This window comes from Melospiza melodia, chromosome 2, assembly GCF_035770615.1.
Source record: "Melospiza melodia melodia isolate bMelMel2 chromosome 2, bMelMel2.pri, whole genome shotgun sequence".
Taxonomy (NCBI): domain Eukaryota; kingdom Metazoa; phylum Chordata; class Aves; order Passeriformes; family Passerellidae; genus Melospiza; species Melospiza melodia.
In genome coordinates, this window is record NC_086195.1 from 74,129,011 (window position 1) to 74,153,475 (window position 24,465).

General features: G+C 45.1%; 1 protein-coding gene across 1 annotated transcript in view; it reads right to left on the bottom strand.

Moving 5' to 3' along the window:
• Positions 1–4,366: 4,366 nt before the first annotated feature.
• MAML2 (mastermind like transcriptional coactivator 2) overlaps positions 4,367–24,465 on the bottom strand; it is a 209,449-nt gene continuing 189,350 nt past the window's right edge. The window contains exons 3-5 of the mRNA XM_063148893.1: positions 16,960–17,163; positions 14,800–14,911; positions 4,367–9,123 (exon numbers count right to left, since the gene is read on the bottom strand). Coding sequence (XP_063004963.1) covers positions 8,141–9,123; positions 14,800–14,911; positions 16,960–17,163 — 1,299 coding nt within the window. The 3' untranslated portion in view covers positions 4,367–8,140. The remainder of the gene's footprint in view (positions 9,124–14,799; positions 14,912–16,959; positions 17,164–24,465) is intronic.

Genomic DNA, 24,465 nt, shown 5'->3' on the forward strand with positions numbered 1-24,465 from the left:
AAATAGGCCACTACTGAGGGTAAAAAAGACAGATGTAACAAAAGAATATTTCTGAGATTTTGTGCTGATTTGTGCTCTTGAGTCACTTATAAAAGACTATATTCAATGTTGAGAAACTAATGAAATGTTCTTCATGAAGGGTTTTTTTAATTACATTTTTAATAGTTTATTTCTTTAAACAGCACTATCTTGTTATCTGTTGCAAGCTTCTCTTTGCAACCTTCTGAAGCACTCCATATATTTTCTGTGAGAAGATTTTAAACCCCCCAGTATAAACAGATGGTCTATTGATATTTGTATGTCAGAAGCTAGCAGTTTATATGGTAAAACACACTAGATTAAGTCTTTGGCATTGGAGGAAAAGTTAATGAATAAGATTATCATGTGATGGCTTTACTCTAGTAAGATCCACACAATTAATCAGGACCATTGTGGCTATAATAACATAAAGATGCCATGTAACTATGAGCAAAATCTTTGGTTAGTGGATTTGCTACTTAAATGAAGGGAAGAGTTGCCTTTCAGGGCGTGTTATGCATGAAATCCTGATTTTAGCTGTACTAATGCAGTTAACCTGTGGCTCACGTGTGAGTGGGGACACCACATAGCCCTTAAGCTTTGATCAGCCTTTTGGAAACACACATGGGGTTCCTGCCTCTGCTGTACACATCCTGTGAGCCTGATTATCCAACAGGCCAAGGCTAATGTGTTCACACTAAGGAAATCAGTGAGAGTACAATGGGTTTCTTTACACCAATTCTAATTTGCTGTAGAGTTAGGTTATTCATAGAGATACATGAATAACATTATGCTAGCCAGAAGTCTTGCTGAAGGACAAGTAACATGGAAAAAAAGCACAGTCCTTAAGAGAAGAAGAAATCCTTAAGAGAAGAAGAAACTCAAAAACAGAATAAACATTCATTGACAAAGCTGTTGTGTAGATTCACAAAAGATTATATTGCCCAGTGCATGCATTTTTATACATTCAGTATGTTTACTGAATAGTAAAGACAATGCTAAATTTAAGGAATCAAATAATATGTCATGTGGGTTCTGACACATCTTTCTTTTTAAAAATTGCAATTTGGGAAAACTCATCAGCTTCCTTCTCAAATAAATTTGAAGAGATGCAGCCAAATTATGGAGTTCCCATACATTTTTCCTTGAAAAAGTTAGATATCTTTGACTGATGGAAATTTCTTTGGTGTACAAATTATACTCATATATTAACCTGACTGTTATGTGTGCCCACTTGTCCAGCTTATGGAGCTAACCCCATAGGCCACATCTACAAGAAGGAGCTTTCCATATCAGATCCTTAAACAATACTACAATAATTTTTAATAAATATTTCTCAGCAGCTGGTATGCTAGGACCTCTTCAGAAACAAATTTAAAAAAAAATTAGGCCTCTAGATTGGAACTTACCTGTTGTACTTAGAGGCCAGGTAAGAACAAAAGTTGATTTGAATACATTGCCTGTTTTTATTTTCACCATGACACTCCAATATAATGGTATCAAGGATAAACCCTGCCCTTACATGATGTTCATAGAACTTCACAACAACCAGGAACTTTACCTTTCATCTCAAATTGATATTGAGGGATAGGTTTTGCCATCAGAACTGCTAACTTCAACAGGAATGCATGGATACACCTATACTCAGCATTTCACCCAAACACTGAACAGCACCACAGGATTTTCCCCATGTTCCTGGACAAGAAGGATAAAACCAAGCAACTGTGTCCTGTCAAACAAGGCAGACCTGTCAACCAGAGTGAAAACATGTCAGGCAGCCCTCCAAAATAAATGTAGATAGACCATCTTTGTTGTCTGAAGCCATGTACAGGAATGCAGGAGAAGTCCAGGGAGAGCTCCCCAGGCACGCAGCAGCGCAGCCAGGTGGGGCTTTACCCCTTCTGCCCCGGGAGCCTCAGGCTGCCTCTGTCCCTGCTTGTCCTGAGGCTGCTGGGGCAGCTCCTGCAGCCTTGGTGCCCAGGCACACAGCCCAGCAGCAGCACACGTGTGTGCCCCCACAGGGGCCATCGCTCGCTGGGTGCTCACTCACAGCACACAGGAGGCTGGCTCACTACGGGAGAAACAATCATCTAACTTTGGCTCTTTTAAAGGAGCTTCTTGTAATGAAAATGCCAGCTTGCCAAATGCTGTTTCATGTTGAGTTTCTTTTGTTTGTTTTGGTTTTGACTTGGTTTTGTTTTGTTTTGCTTTCTTTTGTTTTTATAGGTTTTTGTGTTTGTTGTGTTTGTTTATTTGGTTTTTGTTCCATTTTGTTTGGCTTTGGTTTTGGTTTTTTGAAGACGAAATTTCTAAGTCTTAATCAGCCTGCTTTTTTCAGCTTGCCTGACCTTTTCTGCACCCAGAATGCCTAATTTAAAAATGAGAATGAAATAAGCTTTTGCCATGGTTGAAACTTTTATTGTGGCAGGAGGAATCCTGTCCATGTCATCCCTGTCCCTGCAGCTGCCAGACCTCCCTGCCGCCGTGGGAGGGAGCAGCGCTCTTGGCTGTGCTGCCCAAACTGATAGTGCTTCCCACCAAGTGATTTGGATGCAGTGGGAAAGGTCAGCCCTTGCCTGGGCCTGGTGCAATTCCTGCTGTGCTGCATCTGGCCAGGCAGGGAAAATACTCACTGCCACTCATGTCTCACACCTCCTCCATGTGGCCTCACTGGCTACATCTCCCTGGGCACAGGAGACAGGCCTGGGGACATTTTCTGGCATGGAAACCGTGTGGCACAGGGTGACTTGTATTTCATACTGTCTTATCCCTCTTGTCCTGCATCCACAGTGGGAATGGTTTTTGATAGTGAGACCTGCAGGAGGGTGGTCGTGGTCCCCAGGCACTGCCAGGGACTCAGAGCCTGGTGGCACAGACAACCACGCTCCAGGGACAGGCAGGGGTCCCAGGCTGATTTTCAGCTCACTGGCAAAGATGAGCCTTCTGCTGGTGGGCAGCAGCCCTGCCTGATGCTCCCACATCCTGCCTGCCTTGCCTTTTGCCTTTATAGCCGAGATAGAAAAGACACACTTTTAGGACATGTGTTTCTTGATTTGTTTCAGATTTACCTTTGGATGAGTGGGACTGTGCTTTATTTTCCCCCTTGAGTGCAAGGGAAGCACTTTCTATCACCCGTGCTGGAAATGCTGAAGTGAGGAGAGAGCCACACACCTCCTGGGCACCTCCTCACTTCAGCATGTCCACCCAGGATCAGGAGTATGGGCACAGCCTCTGCAGTGGGACACCGAGCATCTGCCAGCTAAACTCCTCCCCCATCCCTCCTGTGAAAGCACCAGGTTCCAGGGCAGGACAAAGGAGCCATTTGTGGGTAGGAGTCAGATACAATGGAGGGACTGAGCAACATTAGCAAAAAACCTGAGGGCAGCAGCCAGTAGAGCTGGTGTTGTGAGGGGCAGCCAAGGGAGGTGCCTTCCCACTTATCCTGTAGGGGAAGGTGAGCAGACAGGGACTAAAAGGGTGGATGTGCTCCATGGCAGTCCCTCATCGTCACCACCAGCAGTGAAGCAGTTAAGATGTGGAGAGCCCTTTTTTTTCCCCCACATCTCAAAATAGCACAAGGCAGCCTTTGAGCACGGGCAGTGATGTGCTGACATTTGTCCCTTGGAAACATCCCCTCCACCAGCCCTTCTGCTCCGTCCATGGGGCAGGAAGAGCCGCCCCCTTGGAGATGGAGCCCGGAAAGCCTCTCGAGGAACGGGACACTTCCTCAGGGCTGACCTGCTAAAAATAGCCTGGTAGGGATGAATGCCTGTGTGAAACAGCCTGCAACCCAGTGTGATGTTGTGTATGCTGGAATCTCTGTAGGCTGGAATCTCTATAGGCTAGAACGACGTGTAATGTGAAGGAGGCAAGGAGGAAAGGAGAAGCCATTTGTCTGATTTCTGCTTCTCATTAGGGGTCTCTGATAGTGAGGGGAGTGGGGCAAATATCTCCAGGGTATGATCCAAGGCAGAGCACAGCCTTGGGGACCCAGCTGGCCCTCTTGGGATAGCTGACTTTTGGGGGTACACAGTTCTCAGCTTCAGTTTTTGCAGAATCCCAGTGCAAATTGCTCTGTTGCAAGATTCTATCAACCCTTTCAACAGATAGCATTTTTATTAACCATTATTTGTTAACCTTTTCTGGTAGTGAAACCACATCTTTAGCCAGTAGGAAAACATCACAGCTCTCTGGCAAAGAGGCAGGCTGAGCTCCTGGAAGCTGCCAGATGTTCATTTTTCTCTCCCCCCTCCTAAAATATCAAAATTTTAATTTACTCAGATGAATGAGCAGTTGACTAAACAGACATTCAATATAAAATTCATAGTAAGAAAAGAGACACTTGGGATAATTTTGATTGATTTACTTGGCAGAGTTTTGATAGCTACTGAAAAACATACTATTCATGTTTAGGTGAAAAATAAATGGAGTCAAATAAGTGTCACTGCATAGTACTAGGAGGTATATACAGCCACATGTAAAAATGCATAAACACAAACATTTATGTACAGCAACTTTTCTTTTCAGTCTGTATAGAGAAACACTGGTTTATAATATGGGGAAAATATAAAGCAGACATACATGCAACAAGGACATGACAGTTACATAGGTCCCACCTGCCTCCCAACAGCTGAAATAACAATAACAACAATAATTATAATAATAAAAGCCTTTTTCAGGGAAAAAATTTGAAACCTGGAATGTTTACATGTTGAGGTTTCCAGAGAGCTTCAGATGTGAAACATATCTGAAGGTGATTTAAAGGCTTGATTCAAAGCCCTGTGAAGGCAATGGAAAAACTCCATTGGTTTCAGTGAGCTTGGGGTCAGACCCAGCTATTTAACCATGATCCCATTCTGCCCTCCCCTAAAACCCAAAGTTGAAATCTGCAGATAAAAATAAACAATCATATCATACAAAACTTTGTATATAGAATACAAAAGGTAACAGTTGACTTCTTGTATAAAATACAACTTTTTGATAGTATATTTATTTCACATATGTATAAATATAACCCAAATAATATGATTTTTATTATTCCTACCAAAATATTATTACTTTTTGTTGTTGTTTTTACAAAAGTTTACAAAACAAATAATTCTTTATATTTACAACCCAATACTGTGAAGAGTGCCCAGTCAATGATGAAAAATAGATTTTAAGGGTAGTGCACTTAGCCGTTGCAAAGAAAGAAAAAAAAAAAGACACTAGCTCCATTCAGATGCAAGTGTTCTGAAGAAATGATACTGGATTCAAGTTTCATTTGCAAGAGTCTTTCACAAGCTCTCATTTCAAATGCATCAGGTATACATATACAGGACAGGAAATGGCCTCTACCTTTTTTGAATTTACTTAAGACAGGATGTAATTTTGCTCCCAGGGATGGCACTCACAGCCCATGTGAGTGTTGGCCTGAGTCTTTTGCACTCCAGGCTGAGGCCAACAGGACAACACTCAGCATTGAGTCCACCACGTCATAGAACCATGGAATCACAGAATATCCTGAGTTGGAAGGGACCCACGAGAATCATTGAGTCCAACTCCTGACTCCTTGGGACCAGCTCCTCAGCTGAACAATTTTTTTTTTTGCATTATTTGAGGACCTTGAAATCAGTCTGGCCCTAATACAGAAACCAGTGGTGGCTTTTTCAATGGCATGTGAGGGTAGTTGAAGTTACCAGACTACAGTGCCCATTGCTCGTAGTGATGCTAACTCAGCCTTGGCCTCAGTGGCATCCATGGCAGCTGTCTGTCCCTCCCAGTGTGCTGGCAGTCACTGCTGACCTGCTCGTGGGCAGGCAGTGTGTGAGGCAGAGAAGCCAATCCTCCTTTCACTTGAAACTCGCGCAGCTGCTGCTTCAGTCTAGTTTTGCACGATTTACACGGGACACATTTGTTGTATCGCATCTGTATCTCTCCAAGCTCAGGTGGGACCCCAGTGGCCTGAGCTCAAAAGCTCTTCAAAGGTTTGGAAAAACTTGTACTGACATATCAGAGGGACCACATGCACCCTGACCAAACCTGGGGAGAAGAGGGAGCTTTCTGGGCAGCTGAGTCACCACAATGTTACACAAGGCAGAGCTGTGCAGTGATCACTGGCTGAGCTGGCAGAAGAGACTCTTCAGCAGACTTTCCTGTCCCTCTTATTTCTCTGGGAATGAACAGCCTCTACTGGCATATCTAACTAAATGCCCATGTTACACCTTTTGTGGAGGTGCTGGTGCTCATTTGTGTGACGATGCTTCTTGAAACATCCTGAAAAATTGTGCCCATTTGAAATGACAGGGTGAAATAACTGGAAAAGCCTGATTAAAACCTCTCACAAGAAGTAGGTCAGATAAGTGCAGAGGCTATTGTCAAATTGTCTACTCATCCCACTGCCACTAACAAGGATGAATAAAGCACTTGCACGGGCTGAGCAATGCCTCTTGGCACCAAGGCATGGGAACGTAGGCATTGTATTCCTTTGCCACATCTAGTTGTAGCTAATTCAGAGGAGGCTGTGAAACACATTGCACCCCATCATTTGAAAGAACAGCACTTTCATTTGAATTGCAAGATCTGTTCCTATCCATGAATCCTGCCTGAATCACTGTGCAGCTGCTTTATAGCAACATAGCATATCCTTCTGATGCCATTACTGACCAAGCCTATAGCAAAGAATTTAATATAGTCAAGATTATTCCCTGGCAGGTGTGGGACAGCCTGTATCCTTACTGCTCTGCTCTGTTAGCCTTCAAGGAAGGTGGCTGCAAACTGCTCATGGGAATGGTCCTTGCCCCAGTATATCTTCTTTCTATGCACAGAAACTGCTCAGGACAAAATTAGCTGGTCCATCCCCAAAACCAGAACAGATGATTGAGTCCAGTGCCCAGAAATAATCCCCAGAACTGTTTCATGTACAAGCACAAGTATGTATGGCTGATGGAGCCTCCTGCTGTGAGTTATAATTGATGTGCATGCTAGTTTCAGGGGCAGAGCCTCCTGTACTCCAGACAGAGGCTGGGAACCTGGGCCATCAGCAGGACTCTTTCAACTCCCCCTCATATGGCGAAGGAGAAAACAGGATGGAACCAAAATGCTGTGCAATCAAAATGGCAGCTTCTCCCCAGGCAGGTAGATGATGGCATTTCACCTGGGCTAAACCTGTTTGAGAGAAGAAGATCAGGCTGAACTACCTGATGGATATTCACCATGATTTGAGATGAAAACAAGGACAGTGGCTTAGCTGAGCCACTTTAGGTATCTGGCCTCCTCTAAGCTGGACTGGGAGAGTCGTCAGGGGCGAATCATGAGCACCCTTCTCACTCAAGTTTCTATTAAGTCGCTGGAGTCCCTGGGGAAGAGCAAGGTGGCAAAGTGAGGATCCTGAGCTTTGGAAGTAGTTCCCTCATGTTTCCCTCAGTGCCCAGAATGACTGTGCTGCTGGCAGAACAGCAGCATCCTCTAATACTCACTGCAAACACTGATGAAAGGGAGAACACAAATGCTAGAGCACACCAAATAGCATGCTGGATGATCTGTTTCCTTCCTCCCTTGGATGAGACCACTTACCCTGCTATGTGCTACAAAAGGTTTATAACAAAATCATTGGGAAAGCAAATGTAGGTTTGTACTGTGCAGAAGTAAACAGTTTTTGTAATGCCATGAGATTTACACAGGGCTTGATGCTGTCAGGGCTAAGCAGTCCCAAGGAAGTAAATGGCTGTGAACAAGATGACTGAAGAGCTGTGGACCACTTGGGGCCTTACTTGCACTCAGAGAAATGATGTTCCACAGCCTATACCACTGACTGGTGCTTCCATGTGTGGGAAGCTGCATGTGTTTTTTTCCCGGAGCCCCTCTGAGAAGAACCAATGAGTTTGCAATGGGCTGGGCACAGGTCTGGGGAACAGACCCTCCACATGTTTTCACTCCTTTGTGGCAGGCAGGAATATCACTTAGACTGTCACTTCAGTTTTGTTCCTCGAGCTAGTCTTCAAACAGGGCAGTTGCTCTATGTTGTATTTTAAAGGACAGCCCAGTTACTGGAGTGTAAATTAATGAAGCAGGTTGTTGGCATCTAAAGAGAAAGCTAATGTCCTTGCTGCCTCTTCATCTGGTTCCCTCTTGGTACTGTCACTTACGAGTGGTTCCCTAAAATTTCATCGAGGTTGATGTCTTTCATCCAGTCATCATTACCAGGTTCTGTTTTCAGTAAAGAATCTATAAAATCCGAGTCACTGTTGAGCGCAGGTCCTATACTGTCCCCTTGCTGGTTCAGAAAGTCAAACGCTAGGTCACTGCCATGCTCACTTCCTTGGTAAGCCCGGGAGGTTTGGTTGGTGCTTGTGAAACTGGTTGATGGCAGAGATGACGGCGGTGTCATACTTGTTCCTGGCTGATTCAAGGCAGGCACAGTCTGTCCTCTCAGCTGATTGGGTCTTATGCTGAGCCCTCGCAGCGAGCCAGCAGATTGTCCATTTAGAGTCTGGTGCATTTGGTTCAGAGGGGGCCTCATTTGGACTCCCGCCGGTAACTGGTTAGGAGGTGCCAATGCACGCTGAGGAAAATGCTGGTTGCCTACGCTGCGCTGCATAGACTGGTTAGGATATGGAGTGCCCGTGGGGAAACGCACCCCTGCAGGCTTCAGTGCATCCTGCTGCTTCACTGCAGCCTCTTGCGGGGCCCAGTTCTGGGCGTTGGCAGTGGCTGTGATCATCACATTGGCCGGCCGTTGAGCAGGGATAGCCGTCGCTCCATGGGTCAAGCCTGGCCTTATTTGCTGAGAGCTGACCACTGACCCCGTCCCAAAAGCTGCCCCGTTGTTCCCCTGGGTCATGGTTTGCTGTCGGGACACCATGGGGTTATTCTGACTGGGCAGAACTTGATTTTGGTTTCTGTGTGGCTGCATTTGGTTCATTCCTGAAGTCACGTTGTACGTGCTTGGTTGGTTGCAAGGAAGGTTCCCATAGCAGCCCAAACTCCGAGCAGCAGGAACAGAAGGCATTCGGGTTCCAGCAGGGGTGGACATGAGGCTGGAGCTCTGGGGCATGATGCTGTGAGTTGAAATTGGGTTGGATAAGGACATGTTGTTGGAGCTCATGCTCACAGCTGGTGAACCACCTGGAAAGAAGAAAACAGAAGTGTTACAACAAGCGTGGGTGCATCAATATGTGGTGTCATTCAAATACCAACAGCTCAAAAATCCAGTTTTCTATGAGCAAAGTTTCTTGAAGAAGACACTTGCTCTTAAGAGGACTTACATGAACTTGCTCAAGGCCTTGAAGATGCCTATCATCCAAAGGGTGATTTGGTCTATCCTAGGCCACCTGTGGTTTTTCCATCCCTTCAGAGGAGAGCACATGAGCCAAAACTGATGCTCATTGTAAGAGAAATATTGGAGCAGGGAAGGACAGACGGAACCACTGGGCAGGAGAGAAGACTTTCCTGCCTTCCTTTACAGAAGCACTAGACACATCAGACAGGACAAAGCCTCTTTAAGTGATCAGAGATCAAGAACTTTTCCTTACAGGGCATTGCTCATCCTGGCTCCCTCTAAAGACAATGGGGGGTGAGAGGCACTTTAATCAGGCTTCTTTTCCACCTTTCTTAGACAGCCACAGCAGCAGTATCCATCCTTTGATTGGGAATGTCTGTCCCAGATGACAGCAGGAGCCAAGAGTGCATCTCCCACATTTGCAGCCGTATGCTGGGGCAGGAGCTCAGTCCAGTCTGTGCCGTGCCTGTCCTCCCACGTGGTGGCTGAGCAGGCATGGGGACATGACCCAGCACTGTGCCTGGTGAGCCCCACACGTGCCCTTTCTAAACTCTCTTCCCAGCTGGGCTATGGCTATTTGCCCCTGCACAAACAGACTTGCCAGTGAGGGAGCCACACATGATGTGCCAGCGCTTCCTGCACCTGAACATCCCCTTTTGTGCATCAGAAAACTACAAGTTATGAGTTGGCAGAATTTATCACTCCTGGCTGATTCTGCCCAATGGAGGGTTTTCCTGTACTTAACATCTGCCAATGGATGACAAGAAGAGAGGATTTTCTTGCCTCCAGCCACCAAACCTCGACACAAGTTCAGGTTTTTGGCTTCATAGCCTCTAGTTTGAGGCCACAGTAGGTCATTTATACCATGAAGGCTGAGTGCTTATGCAGTGCAAGATTGAATTAATCCCTGAGAGACTGGTTGAAAAAGACCAACCACTTTTTAAACCACTCAGCCAGTGTAGATGGCACTGTGGAGAACCCTCTCTGCACACAATCAGCTGCTCCACATTGTAATTCCCTTTGCTACTGTTGCTTCCAGTACAAACCCTACAAGAAGCACAGCTCAAAAAAGTCAGGCTCAAGGCAAGTGAGGGAGATGTTTCTTCACACAATGTGTGGGTCAGCCGAGGAAATCTGTGCCACATGGCACAGTACAAGCGAAATTCTCACACCTCTTTGGGTGGCCCCCAAAGTGTGAGAAAAGCTGTCAAATGAGCTTGCTACCAAGGTACCTCTGCATTTCAGAAATTCTCTGAGCCTTTCCCAGAGGAGGAACGAGGAGATTTGCTATTTCATAGGGTGCAACTAATAGCAATTTTTGGGCATGACACATTGCCTTGGCTTGATCCTTTGTACATTGGCAAAACCAGATGGAATTTGACTAACTTCAGCTTCATCACCAAATCTTATTATATATTGGTCTGTGTGACTAATTTTATTACTTGGTCCATCATAAATTCCTTCCTACTACACAGTGCTTCGAGACTGTGTCATGCCTGCAGCACTCTCCAGATACTTCAGTCTCAGTGTGTGGCATGTTTTCCAGGCCCTTGGTCCTTTGGAAGTCCCTTCAGAATGCGGCAGTTTTTGATGTTGATTTCAGAGCTGTACATCATAGCTGGTCACAGCAATAACTTTTGATACACACCTCCAATGTGGATGTAAAGTAAGCTCTATTTTTCCAGTACAGCATCATCTGGGACAATGTTTGCCTATCCAGTTTCAATCACCTGCCCATAGTGATATCTGGAGACCTGTCAGCCATTTCCTTTTGAGCTATGCTAATTCTGTGCCACTCAGGTTTCTTAACCAAAATAGGCAGTAAGAAGTCAGATGCTTTAAGGGACATAACCTGAACAACTATTGCCTTTTAGTTGTGGTTTCATTGAAAGAGATACCATGCAAGTTTGAAAAGATTCTTCTAACATCAGCCCATGTTGCTTGAAGTTAATTAAATCTTCCCCTTCCTTAATTCTTTATTATTTGGGCTGTATCTGCTCCCCAGTACTTTTGCTGAACTCTGCATTAGGCTACTAGGGCTGGAATTGTCTACTTAGTCTTTTAATTTTGATCATGGCATTAGCAGTCTCCCTTGGTGTTTCAAATAAAAGGTGACACTAAGAATTTGGAGAACCTCTCAGCCAGCTCTTTTAAAACTCTTTTAGACAAATCATGGGCATACATATTAAAAAAGTCTATGTTTAGGAACAGCTATTTAATATACTGTTCCTGTTGAAATTTTACCATAATGATGTTCAGCTCCCACAGTCTGGAACCAAAGAAAAAATGTATATTTCTGCTTTTTCTGCATTAATTTTATACATATGCTATTTCCATTTAGTTATGGATGTAAAGAATTCATTTCTTTCCTTAAGGACTTAAAAAATAACTCTTCTGAAATCATTATTAACACTGAGTGTGACTCCACAACCAGAGTGCGTGTTTCAAATCAATATAGACATAGATACCTAAATTAAGAAGCTCCTCCTAGCTTGGAAGGCAGCCTGTTCCACAAACAGGCTCCAAGTGGGACTGTAGAGGATCTAATTATCCTAAGATTTGTGTTGTCCTAACTTAAGCACCTAAATTCAGTCCCTGAGCTGGGCAGCCCCTGGGACAGGATATGCTATGGGGAATCCACCTGTTTTTAGCCCAACAGGGACAATCACATTCCCACAATCAGTGCTCAGCTGGCAACCATCTTTGGCTTTGCTGGTGGGCTGTGCAGTTTTGGAATTACTGTAACATCTCCTATGAAGACGGGCTGAGAGAGGTGGGGTCGTTAAGGTGGGAGAAGAGAAGGTTCTGAGGTGATCTAGTACTTTCCAGTTCCGAAAGGTGGCTACGAGAGGATATGCAGTAGATATCCTCTGACAAGATAGTAGTGGATAGCAGTGACAGGACAAGGGGGAATGACTTTAAATTGAGACAGGATAAGTTTAGATTAGACATAGGGAAGAAATTTACTCAGGGGTGGTGAAACACTGGACTAGTGAAAGGGTTCTGAATGTCTCATCCCTGAAAGTATGCAAGGCCAGGCTGGATGGGTCTCTAACTAACCTGGTCTAGTGAAAGTTTGGAACTAGGTGATCTTTAAAGTCCCTCTCAACCCAAACCTTTCTGTGATTCTGTGATTTTTTTTGCAGGGATGATAGGGATGTGTCCCTGATTTTTTGCTCCTGTGAGCCCATAATAAAGAGAGAATTCAGTGGCATTTCAAGACGTGGTTCTCTCCCTCCAGCTGAACTGCAAGTTTGTAGAGTCACTTCATTGCCACTGGGATGAAGCCCCTCCTGGGGTGACCCTGCCAGCTGTTGAGCAGACCTCAGGGCTACCATCACACTGCTCCTGCAAATGCTACACTTTTTGAAGAACACAAGTGTTTGGGAAGGGGTTGTACTTGTTGCCAAAAGACGAAGCTTCCTCTTTCTTTGTTTTGCTATTTTTATGCTTTTATTTTTAACACAAGTATTTTCCATTCTTATTTCTTCCAGATGGGAAGAAATGCCTTCCCCAGAAGCACTCTGTACAGCAGCTGGGCACCCCAGGGTACAGCAATTCAGAGAAACAGCTTCCCTACCCAATTCACCTGCTCCTTTCTTGGGGGTCTCTTGCCATGTCATGGCACTGTGGGGAAAAGCATAGGGAAATAAAATACTCAACCAAGTTTCTCCAGCCTGTGCGATTTTATTTAGCTTTTTGTTTCTTCTTCCCTGATCTGAGCAAAGCTATTCCCAGAAAAAGGAAACAGTTTCCCTACTGTTACTCCCTTATGCAAGAGTTTCCTAATCGCTGCCTCTGGTAGCTTTGCTGGAAGCTCCCAGCACAGCCTGCTGTCCTCCTGGGGCTCACTCAGCAGGGATTTGGGATTTGAATGGACAAGTGCTGCCATTCCCTCATGTCTCAAACCGAGGAGATGCGACTCCAAATACCACAAGACTGGCAGAGAGTCCATCAGATTAACAACAACAAGAGCTGCCACATAACAATGGTGATCTACTCACTTTGGAGCCCTTCACACATGTGGCTGCACTCGCTTCCATTTTCTGTCTCAGGCTAGAAATGGATTGTTTTTAAGTAAAAGCCAAGAGTCTCAGTTAATCATTTGGTTCCAGGAACAAACCTTTAAACAACACACCAAATCACAAGATTCCTCAGCAGAGTGCTGGGCTTGCCAAAGCATTTATTTTGGGAGTACAGGAGGTACCAAGACAGTGAGCAGAGTCCTCACCATGGGATATTACACTGGGATGCTTGAGTCACTTTACTGGAGAAGATTAATGCCCAGGTCCATTAGAAAGCAGCAGTTCCCAGCAGCAGTTTCCAGGCTGCAGCAAGGTTATCACTGCTAGAACTTGTAAACAGAGCACAGGAGTGCATGAATGGTGCTTGAGCAGCCCAACCTGGCCCATCCCTACATAGCCAGCAGATGGGGCAGAGGGGTGGCAGGTGAGTAAGCTGCACTTCAGAGCTCATTAAAATTGTAACAGAAGTGGAAAATGTTGTGCTACGAAGGACAGGTAAGAAGGAAAGACTCAGATCACTGGCTGAATCTGCAGAGTCAACAATTATGGAAAAACAACAAAAAAAAAGCCCTCTTCTTTAGCATGTTGCATACAAAAATATACTAGAAGGCAAAGAATTCTTTTTATACTTATATGCACAGACACTTTTGCAGTATAGAAAACATCCTTTGGTCCCATCTGCTGCATTTCCCCCACCTCCTCTCCCCTCAGCATTTTTTCCTTACTCTGCCTTTGCTCTCTGAGTGACCCTCAGCCAATCAGCAAGGTGAACAGTATGAAAAGCCAAACAAACAATCCTGTGCTCCAACAAGCAGACTCTCCCAGGAGGTCAGGGCACAAGAGTTGAAACAAAGGACTAGTCCTGAAGTGTTGGTCATTTCCTGCCCTGGGCAGCTCTGGCAGAAAACAAGGGGTTTTACTCTACTGTTTTACTGATCTGTTGAAATGCTGAATGTAGAGAAGCTCTAAGGCCATGACTATGACCTATTAAACACCCCAAAAGTACCATCCATGATGGTGCTGTGTGGGGTACTTAAAAACCTGTATGAGGGTCCTCACACTGTACATGAACTTGAAGGGAGGGATGGTTCTCATCTCAGTCTCTGAACCAAGGTGCACCACATATGTGAGAGAAGCACCTGAGCACAGTGAGTTTGCATAGCCAAGAGGACATCTCTGCATCAGGTATGTGGGTGCACATCTGCCCCAGACAGTGCTAATGGAGGGGTACCAACTCCTCCTTCCCCGTGTCTGAGAGAGGCAGTATCAGCCTGGATGAAGCACCAGATCCTACACCAGCACTTCTCAGTGATGCAGGACAGTGAGGTAGATAGCACAGGAGGGCACAGCCACCACCCACTGCCTCTGCAGGGATTGAAGCAGATATCCAGAAAGTCATGCCCCAGTCATCCCATGCATGCATGCCTCTTATGGATGGTCTTCCAGCTGGAAGGAAGGAAGAAAGGAAGGGGTTGCTTTGAGCCCATGGGTACTTACCAGGATATTGGTTTGCTTGTTGCATGTTGACCACATTCCTTCTTTGGTCTTTATAATCTGGTGGTGGTCTTGTCAAGTGTCTGTTCAGCTGGTCTTGTGGAGTTATTTTCTCCTAGAGGATTAGAGTAGAAGTACATTAATTTGCTTTTCTTTATGCTTTCCTGGCTCTGTGTTTTGCCAATCTCTTTCTTTTCTCAGTTATGTAAAAGCTGAAGTATTCCTTCCTTTCACTCTGTCTGGTCACTGGTCACACTGGTGAAGTATTCCTTCCTTTCACTCTGGTGGCACTTGTGAAACGGTGCCATCACCTACTGAAGTCTATATGGAAATCTTTTTGCTGGTTGCATTGTGTTTGAGCCTGGTTCAACTTTCCTCTCAGCCTCTGAGAACAATGTCCATGTCTCCACTGAAGTACAAAGTGTATTTCAATTTCAGCTTGTCAAACCCATCCACAGCCATGCCTTCCCTCACTCTGTCATCCTACACTGTAGGAGTGACCACAAAACCCAGTAAAATCATTGCTTTTTCTCTCCCCAGCTCTCCTTACTAGGGATACCAGCAGTGGGGATATACACCTGGTTTAGGACAAGGACAAGGATGGTGCTGGGCTGGCTGTTTTCATGCCACTCAGCATTGCCCTGTGCTTCCCTGTATGAGTTGCTGTCTTTCCTCTTACATTGGGAGTACAAGAACTGGGGCAAAGACAGCAAGGAAAGATTGCAGGAAAAAAATATTATCTGGGAAGATTTTATTTTGTTTTTTGAGCTTGCAGGGACATGTCTCTGGTGAGAGAGCCAAGTCCTTGAACTGAAATCTGACTAACTGCCCTGTGCTGTTCTGGAAAGATCTGGAAAGAGCAGGCACCAGAGTCAATGCCAAATCTCTCATCAGCATCAGTGTGATTTGATGCCTCCAGAGTGCTCTTGCTCACCCATGAGACATGGTTCCTTGGGATATGTGCCCCCATGGCAGGAAACTGTGAGTTTGGTGCACATGTGCCTTTACTGGACAGCTGCTGGGACAGCATCACACCTCTTGCACAATGTGTACAGGTTTTGTGCTCAGCTGCCAGAATGGCAAATCAGCTTGTCAGTGTGAAAGAGTCAGGCCCTGGCTGATGATGCAAGTCCATCAGAGTAATTTGGGGATAATCTGCCTAAAAACAGCATGCATATGGACCTTCTAGTGAAAAAATTCTATTTTCTTCTCCCAGGAGCACTTAAAAAGACTGGGACAAGAGCCCTTCTTGTGTTATTTAGAGCATTTCCACAATTAGTGATGGGAAGGAGGGGTCTGATTAAGATTTGTAAGGTTTGTTTTTATATCCTGCTCAACCTGAATCCTTGTGAATAAGACAGACTCCCATGAAATCCCTGCAATTAATGTAAAAACTGTTTTCTATGTACACAAAACAAAAGCAAAGCCAAGCTGATTAAATTTCCATTTTATTTAAGATAAGCTATTTGAACAATTAAGTTTTCGCTCTGCTAAAAATTCTGATAGAAAACTGCAGCACAGAGAGCTGATTTTGAACTTCTTTTTTCTTCTGCATGAATTGAAAAGTCAAGAAATATTTCCTTTATAGAATCTCCCATGTCTCCTAAAATGACCAGAAACTCCCAACCAGTCTCTCAGATACCAAAGGACAGAGAAGTAGCTACAGATACATAGAAATGCAAAAATAAAACCAGAGAAAGTAGGACCCAAACACAATCCCAGCAAAGCACACAAACTTGTGTTGAACCCCAAAATCAAGGTACGTGATCCTTGTTCACACACAGGCATTTTACACTGTGCTGCCTGGGTGACAGCTTCTGGAAGTAAATTTTCCTCTGAGGTGGAAGTAGCATGGCAGTGCACCTTGGCTTATCTTGCAAAGAAAACCACCGACAGTATTCATATGTCTCAAAACCAAGCGTATGCTTGGATTGTTCTTGTAATGAAACTGCAGTAGCTTGGAAAATTGTTTCATATAGATTGAAGAAGGTTTCAAAAAGGCTTAGAAAAGTGCTGAAAAATACAAGGTGCACTCTTGACGATCTAGGCATTGCCAAAACAACCTTGGAGTTTTAGGGGGCTTTCTTCTCCCCGTCTTAGCTTTCTTTTCTATTGTTTTTACGACAATATTTTCCACGTAAAATAAGAAATTAGTAAACTTACAGCTTCTGCCAACATCTGCTGCTGTAGAAGGAGTTGTTTTTGCTCCATCATTTGCCGTTGCAGAGCCTGTTTCTTTTCCATCAGCTGCTGATTCAACAATGATTGCTGGGATGAGTTCATGTAACCACTTCCAGTGTTTGGATTTGAGCAAGAGCTGGAGCTTGGAGTGGGGCCAGCTCCCTGGCCTACCACAGAGTGTTGTTCCTGAAACAGAAGAAAAGGCTCGTGAAGGATGAAAATAATAACAAGCATCAAGAAAAGGAAATAATCCTTTTTATGTAATTTGCTGAAGCTCAGGACACAGCCCACAGACTCTCAGGACAAGTGACCGATACAAAGGCTATGACAAAGTAAGAAGAGGATTGAGTAACTTCATCCCTCAGGAAAGACTCTGAAAAATGTGGCAGGTTGTTCCAGTGGAAAGTCTCAATATTGTACCAGGAGCTTGGGAAATATTAACAGAAGTAACAGAGCTGTCCTGGGGATCTTTCAGGAAATGTGCATCGGGCTGTACAGCAGTTTGTTTGACCACAAGGGAACAAACTCAGTGTCTGCTGGTTCCTACCATCTGGTGAACAGCAGTGAGAAGCTGCAGACTTATTGGTAGAAGTGGCATCTATTCTTGGAAAATACAGAGGTGGGAAGTTAATACTTCACAGTGGGGGGAATGGTGCTGCTTTCATTTGTCCATCATCTCCCTGACAAGAGCAGTCTCTGAGAGACTGCTAATTGAATCCCATTAGCACCACGATTAAATAGGCTTAGAGTGTATCAACTTCCTCAGTAAAATAAATGTGTAACTGGCAAGGACCTTGAAGAGTCTGTCTGGCCTTTGTGAGGGACCTAGATCTGCTTCCTGTTCCCAGTGTGCAGCTCCATAATGAAGGGGTGGCAAAAAGTCATCTTCGAGGGCAGTGGAACATGAGGACTCAAACCATGCTCATACAAGATGAGAATGTACGTGGGATGACAGTATGCTGCTCCTTTTCTCTCGGCCATTATTTCCCTTGGCAGCAATGTGTTTTTTGCCTACTTGCTCCAGCAGTGTTTGCTACTTGGGCCTTTACCAAATGCAGCTTTCTCAGTACGCACACAAAAATACTTAGCCTATGCACAGCTACAAAGAAAATGGGATACACTGAAGAGGTCACAACAGTCAGGAGACATATCCATTCTCTGACCCCACTTGACTGCAATTCACCATAAGAACCAACCACATAACTCTGTATAACCGAAGAGGCAGCAGCATTTTTGCCTTGCAACACCAGACCCCACAGCAGGAGTCTGATGCTCTCTGTTGCACAGGGAGGCGTACGCTCTCTCGAGTGGCCAGGATCTGGGCTGCTGTCCTAGTAAAGCTCTGCTCCATGGCCATTGTCCCCTGGGGCTTTTGGGCAAACATAGGCTGACACTGAAACAAGGATTGGTCATATGTAGCCTACCCATGCCCCACAGAGCACTGATGTTTAGCGCTTTGCAAACTCCAGGAAAGCTCATTCCTGCGCCTTAGCTTTTGCATCCCTCCCCTCCCCAGTAACACACTCCGTACAGACTAATCCCACTTATCTTTCTACCATCTGGCATGGAAGAAGCACAATGATTGTATGGGTATTTCTATTTTAAAATAACTCCCTGGCTTCTAGATGGGGCCACATAAGTGTGTAGCTAGTTAGATAAAGTATTTGAAGACTGTTACTGAAATAAAAACCTTGACTTTGTTCTGGAGCCACCTGCAGCCCCAAGGCAGTGTTACAAACCCACCCTTCAAATTTATTGGGCTCTTACACAATTATATCCTGCACACTTTCTTTCAGTTCCAGAAGGAATCTAGGATTGCTCGGCAGTGCCACATTTTTCAGCCCTTATGTTAGCTGCAAGATAGAAAATACCTCCTCTCAACAGACCCGCTTGCCAAGTTGTTGCGCAAACTTTTTTGTCTTTCCTAAAATATTTTGAAAAGAAAAATATGTTACAATAAATTGGCTTTGACTTCTATATTCAAATGACAACTCTAGCTTGAACCCAGCCACATGTTCCATCCATTAATAGAATTCATCTGTTGTGTTTTTGCACAGATAGTGCAGGCTCCCCCGAATGTGCTTTCAGTCCTACGTAAAAATACCAACAAAGCCTAAGTTTTTCTTTCCCTCATTCCCTACCAACCCATATAAGCAGTGGGGGGGATTTTGTCTTAAGATAAACTGTGTAGTGTTCATTCACAGTATCTATCAAAGAAAGCTCTTCTGTAATAGCCATTGGCACAAAACACCAGCTGCTTGGCAAACAGACCCTGAGAAAACAGTGTAAATCATCAACTTGGAGCCAGGTTGAGTTTTTTTGCATTTGGTCCTTTCTCTGCTGTTCATGAAATGTCAGTATGAGCCTATGAATCTACGATGTGTTACCTCTCCTGCCTGCTGATCTTCCCCTTGCAATGGGAGAAGGAAGAACAGTTTCCTAATAAATCAGGAGACTAGCTGCACAGCAGTTTGACCCTCCATGAGCCAGTGCTATCGAGCCCTGCTCTCACCCTGCGCTTCCATCACTGCAAGTCAGACAGCAGAAGGGCTACACTGCTGTCAGGGACACGGGGCTCTGCCCCTGCACAGGACAAAGTGTGCCTTCTGACATCCCTGAGAGGAAGGGCAGGTTTGGGTGGAGTTACCCTGCTTCTGTAAAACTGATTCATCCTGCTCTAAGCCCGGCTTTACTGCAGCAGCTTTACTACAACCCCACACATCTAGAACTGCTGGTTTTTAATGTCATTCCTGGGTTCCCATGCTGCAGTTCATGTGGTTTAGCTTTAGAAAGCCCTGACCAAAGAAAATCTGGAGTTGGGACATGCCTGTCCTCTTGCCCAGGGGCACCTCCACCCAGCAGGCTGCAGAGGCAGCCAGGATCCCTCCAGCTGGAGAGCCCCGAGTGCTTGCCTGCACGGTGTCACCACCTGCATGAGGAAGGTAACCTGTCCCTTAGCCCCCAAGGAGGTGACATGATGGGGAGCACATCCCTGCAGCCAGCCAGGTGTCAGAACAGGCTGGAAGCATCACACCCCCAACAGGTACAAATGTCCACCTGGGTTTATCCCCAGTGTCTGCCCTACTTGTTGGCACTGCTCATGCATGTTCCACATTCCTCCAGCCCTGCAAATGACCTACAGCCCTTTTAGGGCCATACCTGGTGCCAGCTGGGGCAGGGTTAGTGTTCACCAACCACCACAAAACTCCATCTGCCCTGCCAGAGCTGAACCTTCAGCGTGGTGATGCTCCACATACAAAGCAGATGTGTTGCACTACATTATCTGATGTTACAGTGCCACAAAAAACCTCTGAGATGCAGAAAGGCAGACAGTGAGAGTTCATCAGAGCTGGGAGCACAACTGCGGTTTTGTTCTTAAGCATCACAAAGAACATTACGTTCAAATGTTTAAATTAGCAGTAAAACAAAGCATTTAAGACCAAGTTTGCCTTTCACTATCCCTGCTGCAGCTGATTTGTGTTCATACAAATGAAGGGATGTCTTGGCTTCTAACACATATATTTGAACTCTGAAAAATAGACTTTTCTTTTTCACCCTTTTTCCTCTCCTCTCCTCTCCTCTCCTCTCCTCTCCTCTCCTCTCCTCTCCTCTCCTCTCCTCTCCTCTCCTCTCCTCTCCTCTCCTCTCCTCTCCTCTCCTCTCCTCTCCTCTCCTCTCCTCTCCTCTCCTCTCCTCTCCTCTCCTCTCCTCTCCTCTCCTCTCCTCTCCTCTCCTCTCCTCTCCTCTCCTCTCCTCTCCTCTCCTCTCCTCTCCTCTCCTCTCCTCTCCTCTCCCCTCCCCCTCCCTCTCCCTGTTGGCTGGAAGAGGATGTGCAAACCTTTCCCCTCTTTCTCCTGGAAATGCTTTGAATTGATGAGTAATTTTGATGGGACAGAAGGGAAACAATGGTCAATTTTGTACGAAACCACAATGCCCACAGAGGCTGTTTGCTTCCCAGTCAGGAGCCCTGACATCTGTGCCACAAGATGAGCTTCTGCTTCTTGCAGATTTTTCCCTCAAAAGGAGATGGGGAATTTTTCCACCTTTCTGTTCCTCTGTGGGGCAACTCATTCTGTGCCCTGCATCAGACTGGGAGTGACAGCTCTGATTTTGCTCTTCTCTTGCATCAGTTATAGCTTAAAGAAACAAAAAATTGAAAGAAGAAAGGAAAAGTCTTCAGATCAATTTATGGAAGTCTGCTCAGTGACAGATGCCTGCCTTACAAAAAGCTGCTTCCAGGGGAAAGGATGTGCAAAGTCATGTTCATCTGGTGACTGAACCTATGCATGATGTCCTCACTCATAAGCAGTTTGTGTTAATTGGCATCATGGGCTTGTGCAGCTCTTCACTGCAGGCTTAGAGTGAGGATGATGAAGGAAAAGGCTCCTCTGTGGACTTCTTCAAGGGACCAGTGGCTGTCCCCACAGTGTGAGCTTCCCAGGGGCTTTCTGGTTTGACTGCAAACCACCCTGAACAACTGAGCACTTGGAAAAGGAGAAGGAGGAAGAGGGGACAAGAGAAGGATGAGGAGGAGGAGAAGGAGGAGGAGGAGGAGGAGGAGAAGGGGAATGGTTCAACCGAGTCTTGCAGTGTTTCAGAGCAGTGCAGGGCTGGTAGCAAAGCCCTGATGAGAGCCTCCACAGCCCCAGCTGGCATGCTCCTTCCCACAGGCACTAACTGAGGCTCTCCTGCAGCTGCTGGGCCAAGCACTCAGGATTATTGAGAAGAGCTGGCCTGACTCATGCAACTTTAGGAAGCTGAGCACAGGGTGCTTTGCTGAACAGCCAATCTCAGTACCTGCCAGCCCTCTTCTGAGCCCCCTCTTTTTTGCTGAAGCAGATGCACCCCTTTCTGCTAAATACTGGCCTTCTCATGGTCATCTGAACTCCAAGCACTGCCTGCTTTTGTCCTTGCCTCAGACAAGAAAACAAAACTCCAGCAGGACCACAGCAGAGTGCCTGTCAAATAAGAACTCTTTCAGCTCTAGTGAAAAAGCTAGAGTTTTCATACTTTCATACTTTTAGGAATAACTCCCACTCTCGACTGGAGTGCAGAGGGCTGCTTTCTATGCCACTGTATACTGTGAGAGCACCAAGAATTTCCTGAGGTTAAACTCATCTGCAACAGCTGAGGATATGATCTGTGTATAAGGAAATAAGACAGACTGGGGAGAAACATAGCCAAGCAGATTCTCCCTTGCCTTACTGCTTGTTCAGCTTGATGGGAGTGGAAAACAGTATCTTCCTGAGCAACTCAAACTCATTCAACCTTTTTTCATATCTGGAATACACAGCATAAAAGTTAGTCTCCTTGAAGTTTAGGTCTCTAACAAAAAACTTAGAGCAGATTCTCTCTAAACTGCCTGCTGCAGCTCTCCCTTCACTATACAGGGAGATGGGGCTGTATAAGTAGGCTTCAAATGTTTAATTTAGACAACTGACTTAGGAACCCAGATTAGATGATAAGAACATTCCCTTACACTCCTCATCTTGGATGCTTCTAGTCACACTGGAGTAAGATGCCTGGAAGAGTGAGTGTGAACACCCTATGATTTGTTAAGCAAAAGTGGATGACTTTCTAAGGGTGTTGCATAGAGTGATCTAAAAGCCTCCCAAATTAACCAGGTGGAAGATACTATCATAGGCTGAATTTCCCCTAATATCTGTCAGAGAATATTTTTATGCATTCCAGGAAGATTGCTTTTATATGTACAAACAGCATTTGAAAAACCTGAACATTGCAAGATCCCAAGAGCTGTTTTTTCTGTGTCTAATATCCAAAGGTACAGCTGTGTGAAGGCTGCAAAATAGCTCCTTTCAGTAATTTTGTGGAGTGTTTATAAGAAGTTGGCTCAGCCTCATGGGACTATCTCCTATGTTTTTCTCCTGAGAACATCTGAGCTCTCAGGACAAAAATTTCAGGGCCAACCATGTTTCCAAGGCACATACACAAGGAAACACGGACACTAGCATTGCAATTTCACAAGCCCAGGCTGTCTGCCAGAAATACTTGTGCCTTCATCCAGCCAGGGAAAAGAAGCAAATGCTGTGTCACTCCTTCAACAGATGAATTGTGGAGCCCAAACAGGAAATGTGGACTAATCCCTTCAGACACTGAAACTGGAACTGCTCCTGAGAGTAGGGAGCACACACCTGATTTCTGCATCCTCATGGTGTAAGTCACCCACTGGAGGGGTATGTTTGCACATCAAGTGATGCAGCAGGTATTCAGCGTGCCAAGGGATAAGTATTTCAGCAAACACAACTGATGCACCTCTCACTGGAAGACCCAGGGAGTTCAGGCTTTTCAAAAACACATTTTTTTGCACACTGAAATTTCAGTGCGCCCCAGAACCATTTTCAGAAATAGGTAGAATTGTGCACAATCTCAAACATAAAAATGAATGAACAAATCCCTGAAAGGAGCCAATCCTCACTTTGACAGATAGTTAATTATTTGTTCAATTCTTAATAGAAACCTGTTATAGCACTTTGCCTGTTCAACACCAACAGGGAAGCTGCTTATACCCAAGATCCTTGCGAACGTATTTTCAGATTTATTTGCAGCCCTGCCATAATCCCTTGCCAGAGAGCTGCACAGCCCCATAGCCACTAGCAGGCACTCTTAGAACAATGTTCCCGACCCCAACTCCTTAAACTTGGGCAAAGTGGGAGCTGCATCTTGCAGGGTGTAAGGCTCAGATTCAGCCCTTGCACAATCACATAGCAACGGGCCCAGGAACAGCGCCTCATTACCAGCCTTGTCTGACAATCAAGTCTTTAATGAGAACAAAGGTTGACAGTGATTAATCATTAAGACATTTCTTGTTCCTTGCTGCACGTGTTGAAGGCAGCCTCCTGCCGAGGCAGTCTGGCAGATTTCCTGTCTGCTCTATACCAGGGCCCATGGCCGCACACACAGGGATGTCTTTTCCCAAAGCCAAGCACACAGATGAATGTCTTGTCTCCATTTCTGAGCACGGCAAATTCGGAATGCATGTGCATTCTGCAAAAATAATAAACCCTCAGCTGTAAATTTGATTGCTGTGTATTCAGGCAAAATGACCTAAAAGAGATTTGTTCGTGTCAGAGTTTTTCCCAGAGACATCAAGGATGGATTATTAGTGTTTTGCCATGTGCACCATGATGAACTTTTAATGTAATCTTCTGGCATACTGTATATATGAAGGTGTCCATTTTAGAAATATTTTGTTTATTTGTAATGAAAATAACATGCATGTGTTGAAAGTTCAACAGAGGAGGTTATTGTGAAATGTCTGCATCAGAAGAGGAATGTTGGCTCCATCAAAGCCAATGGCAAAACTCCAGCTGACTTCAACGGGGCTAGAATTTCCTCCCAGTTCTCCATCCAGCCACAGGGGCACAGTGGCAATCTTGGCTTGCAGTGACTTCATCTTACACTTTTTGGACAAAATACCTGGTTCAGAGAGACCACTAGAGAGCCTCCATTGATGGACTTGTGCAAAGA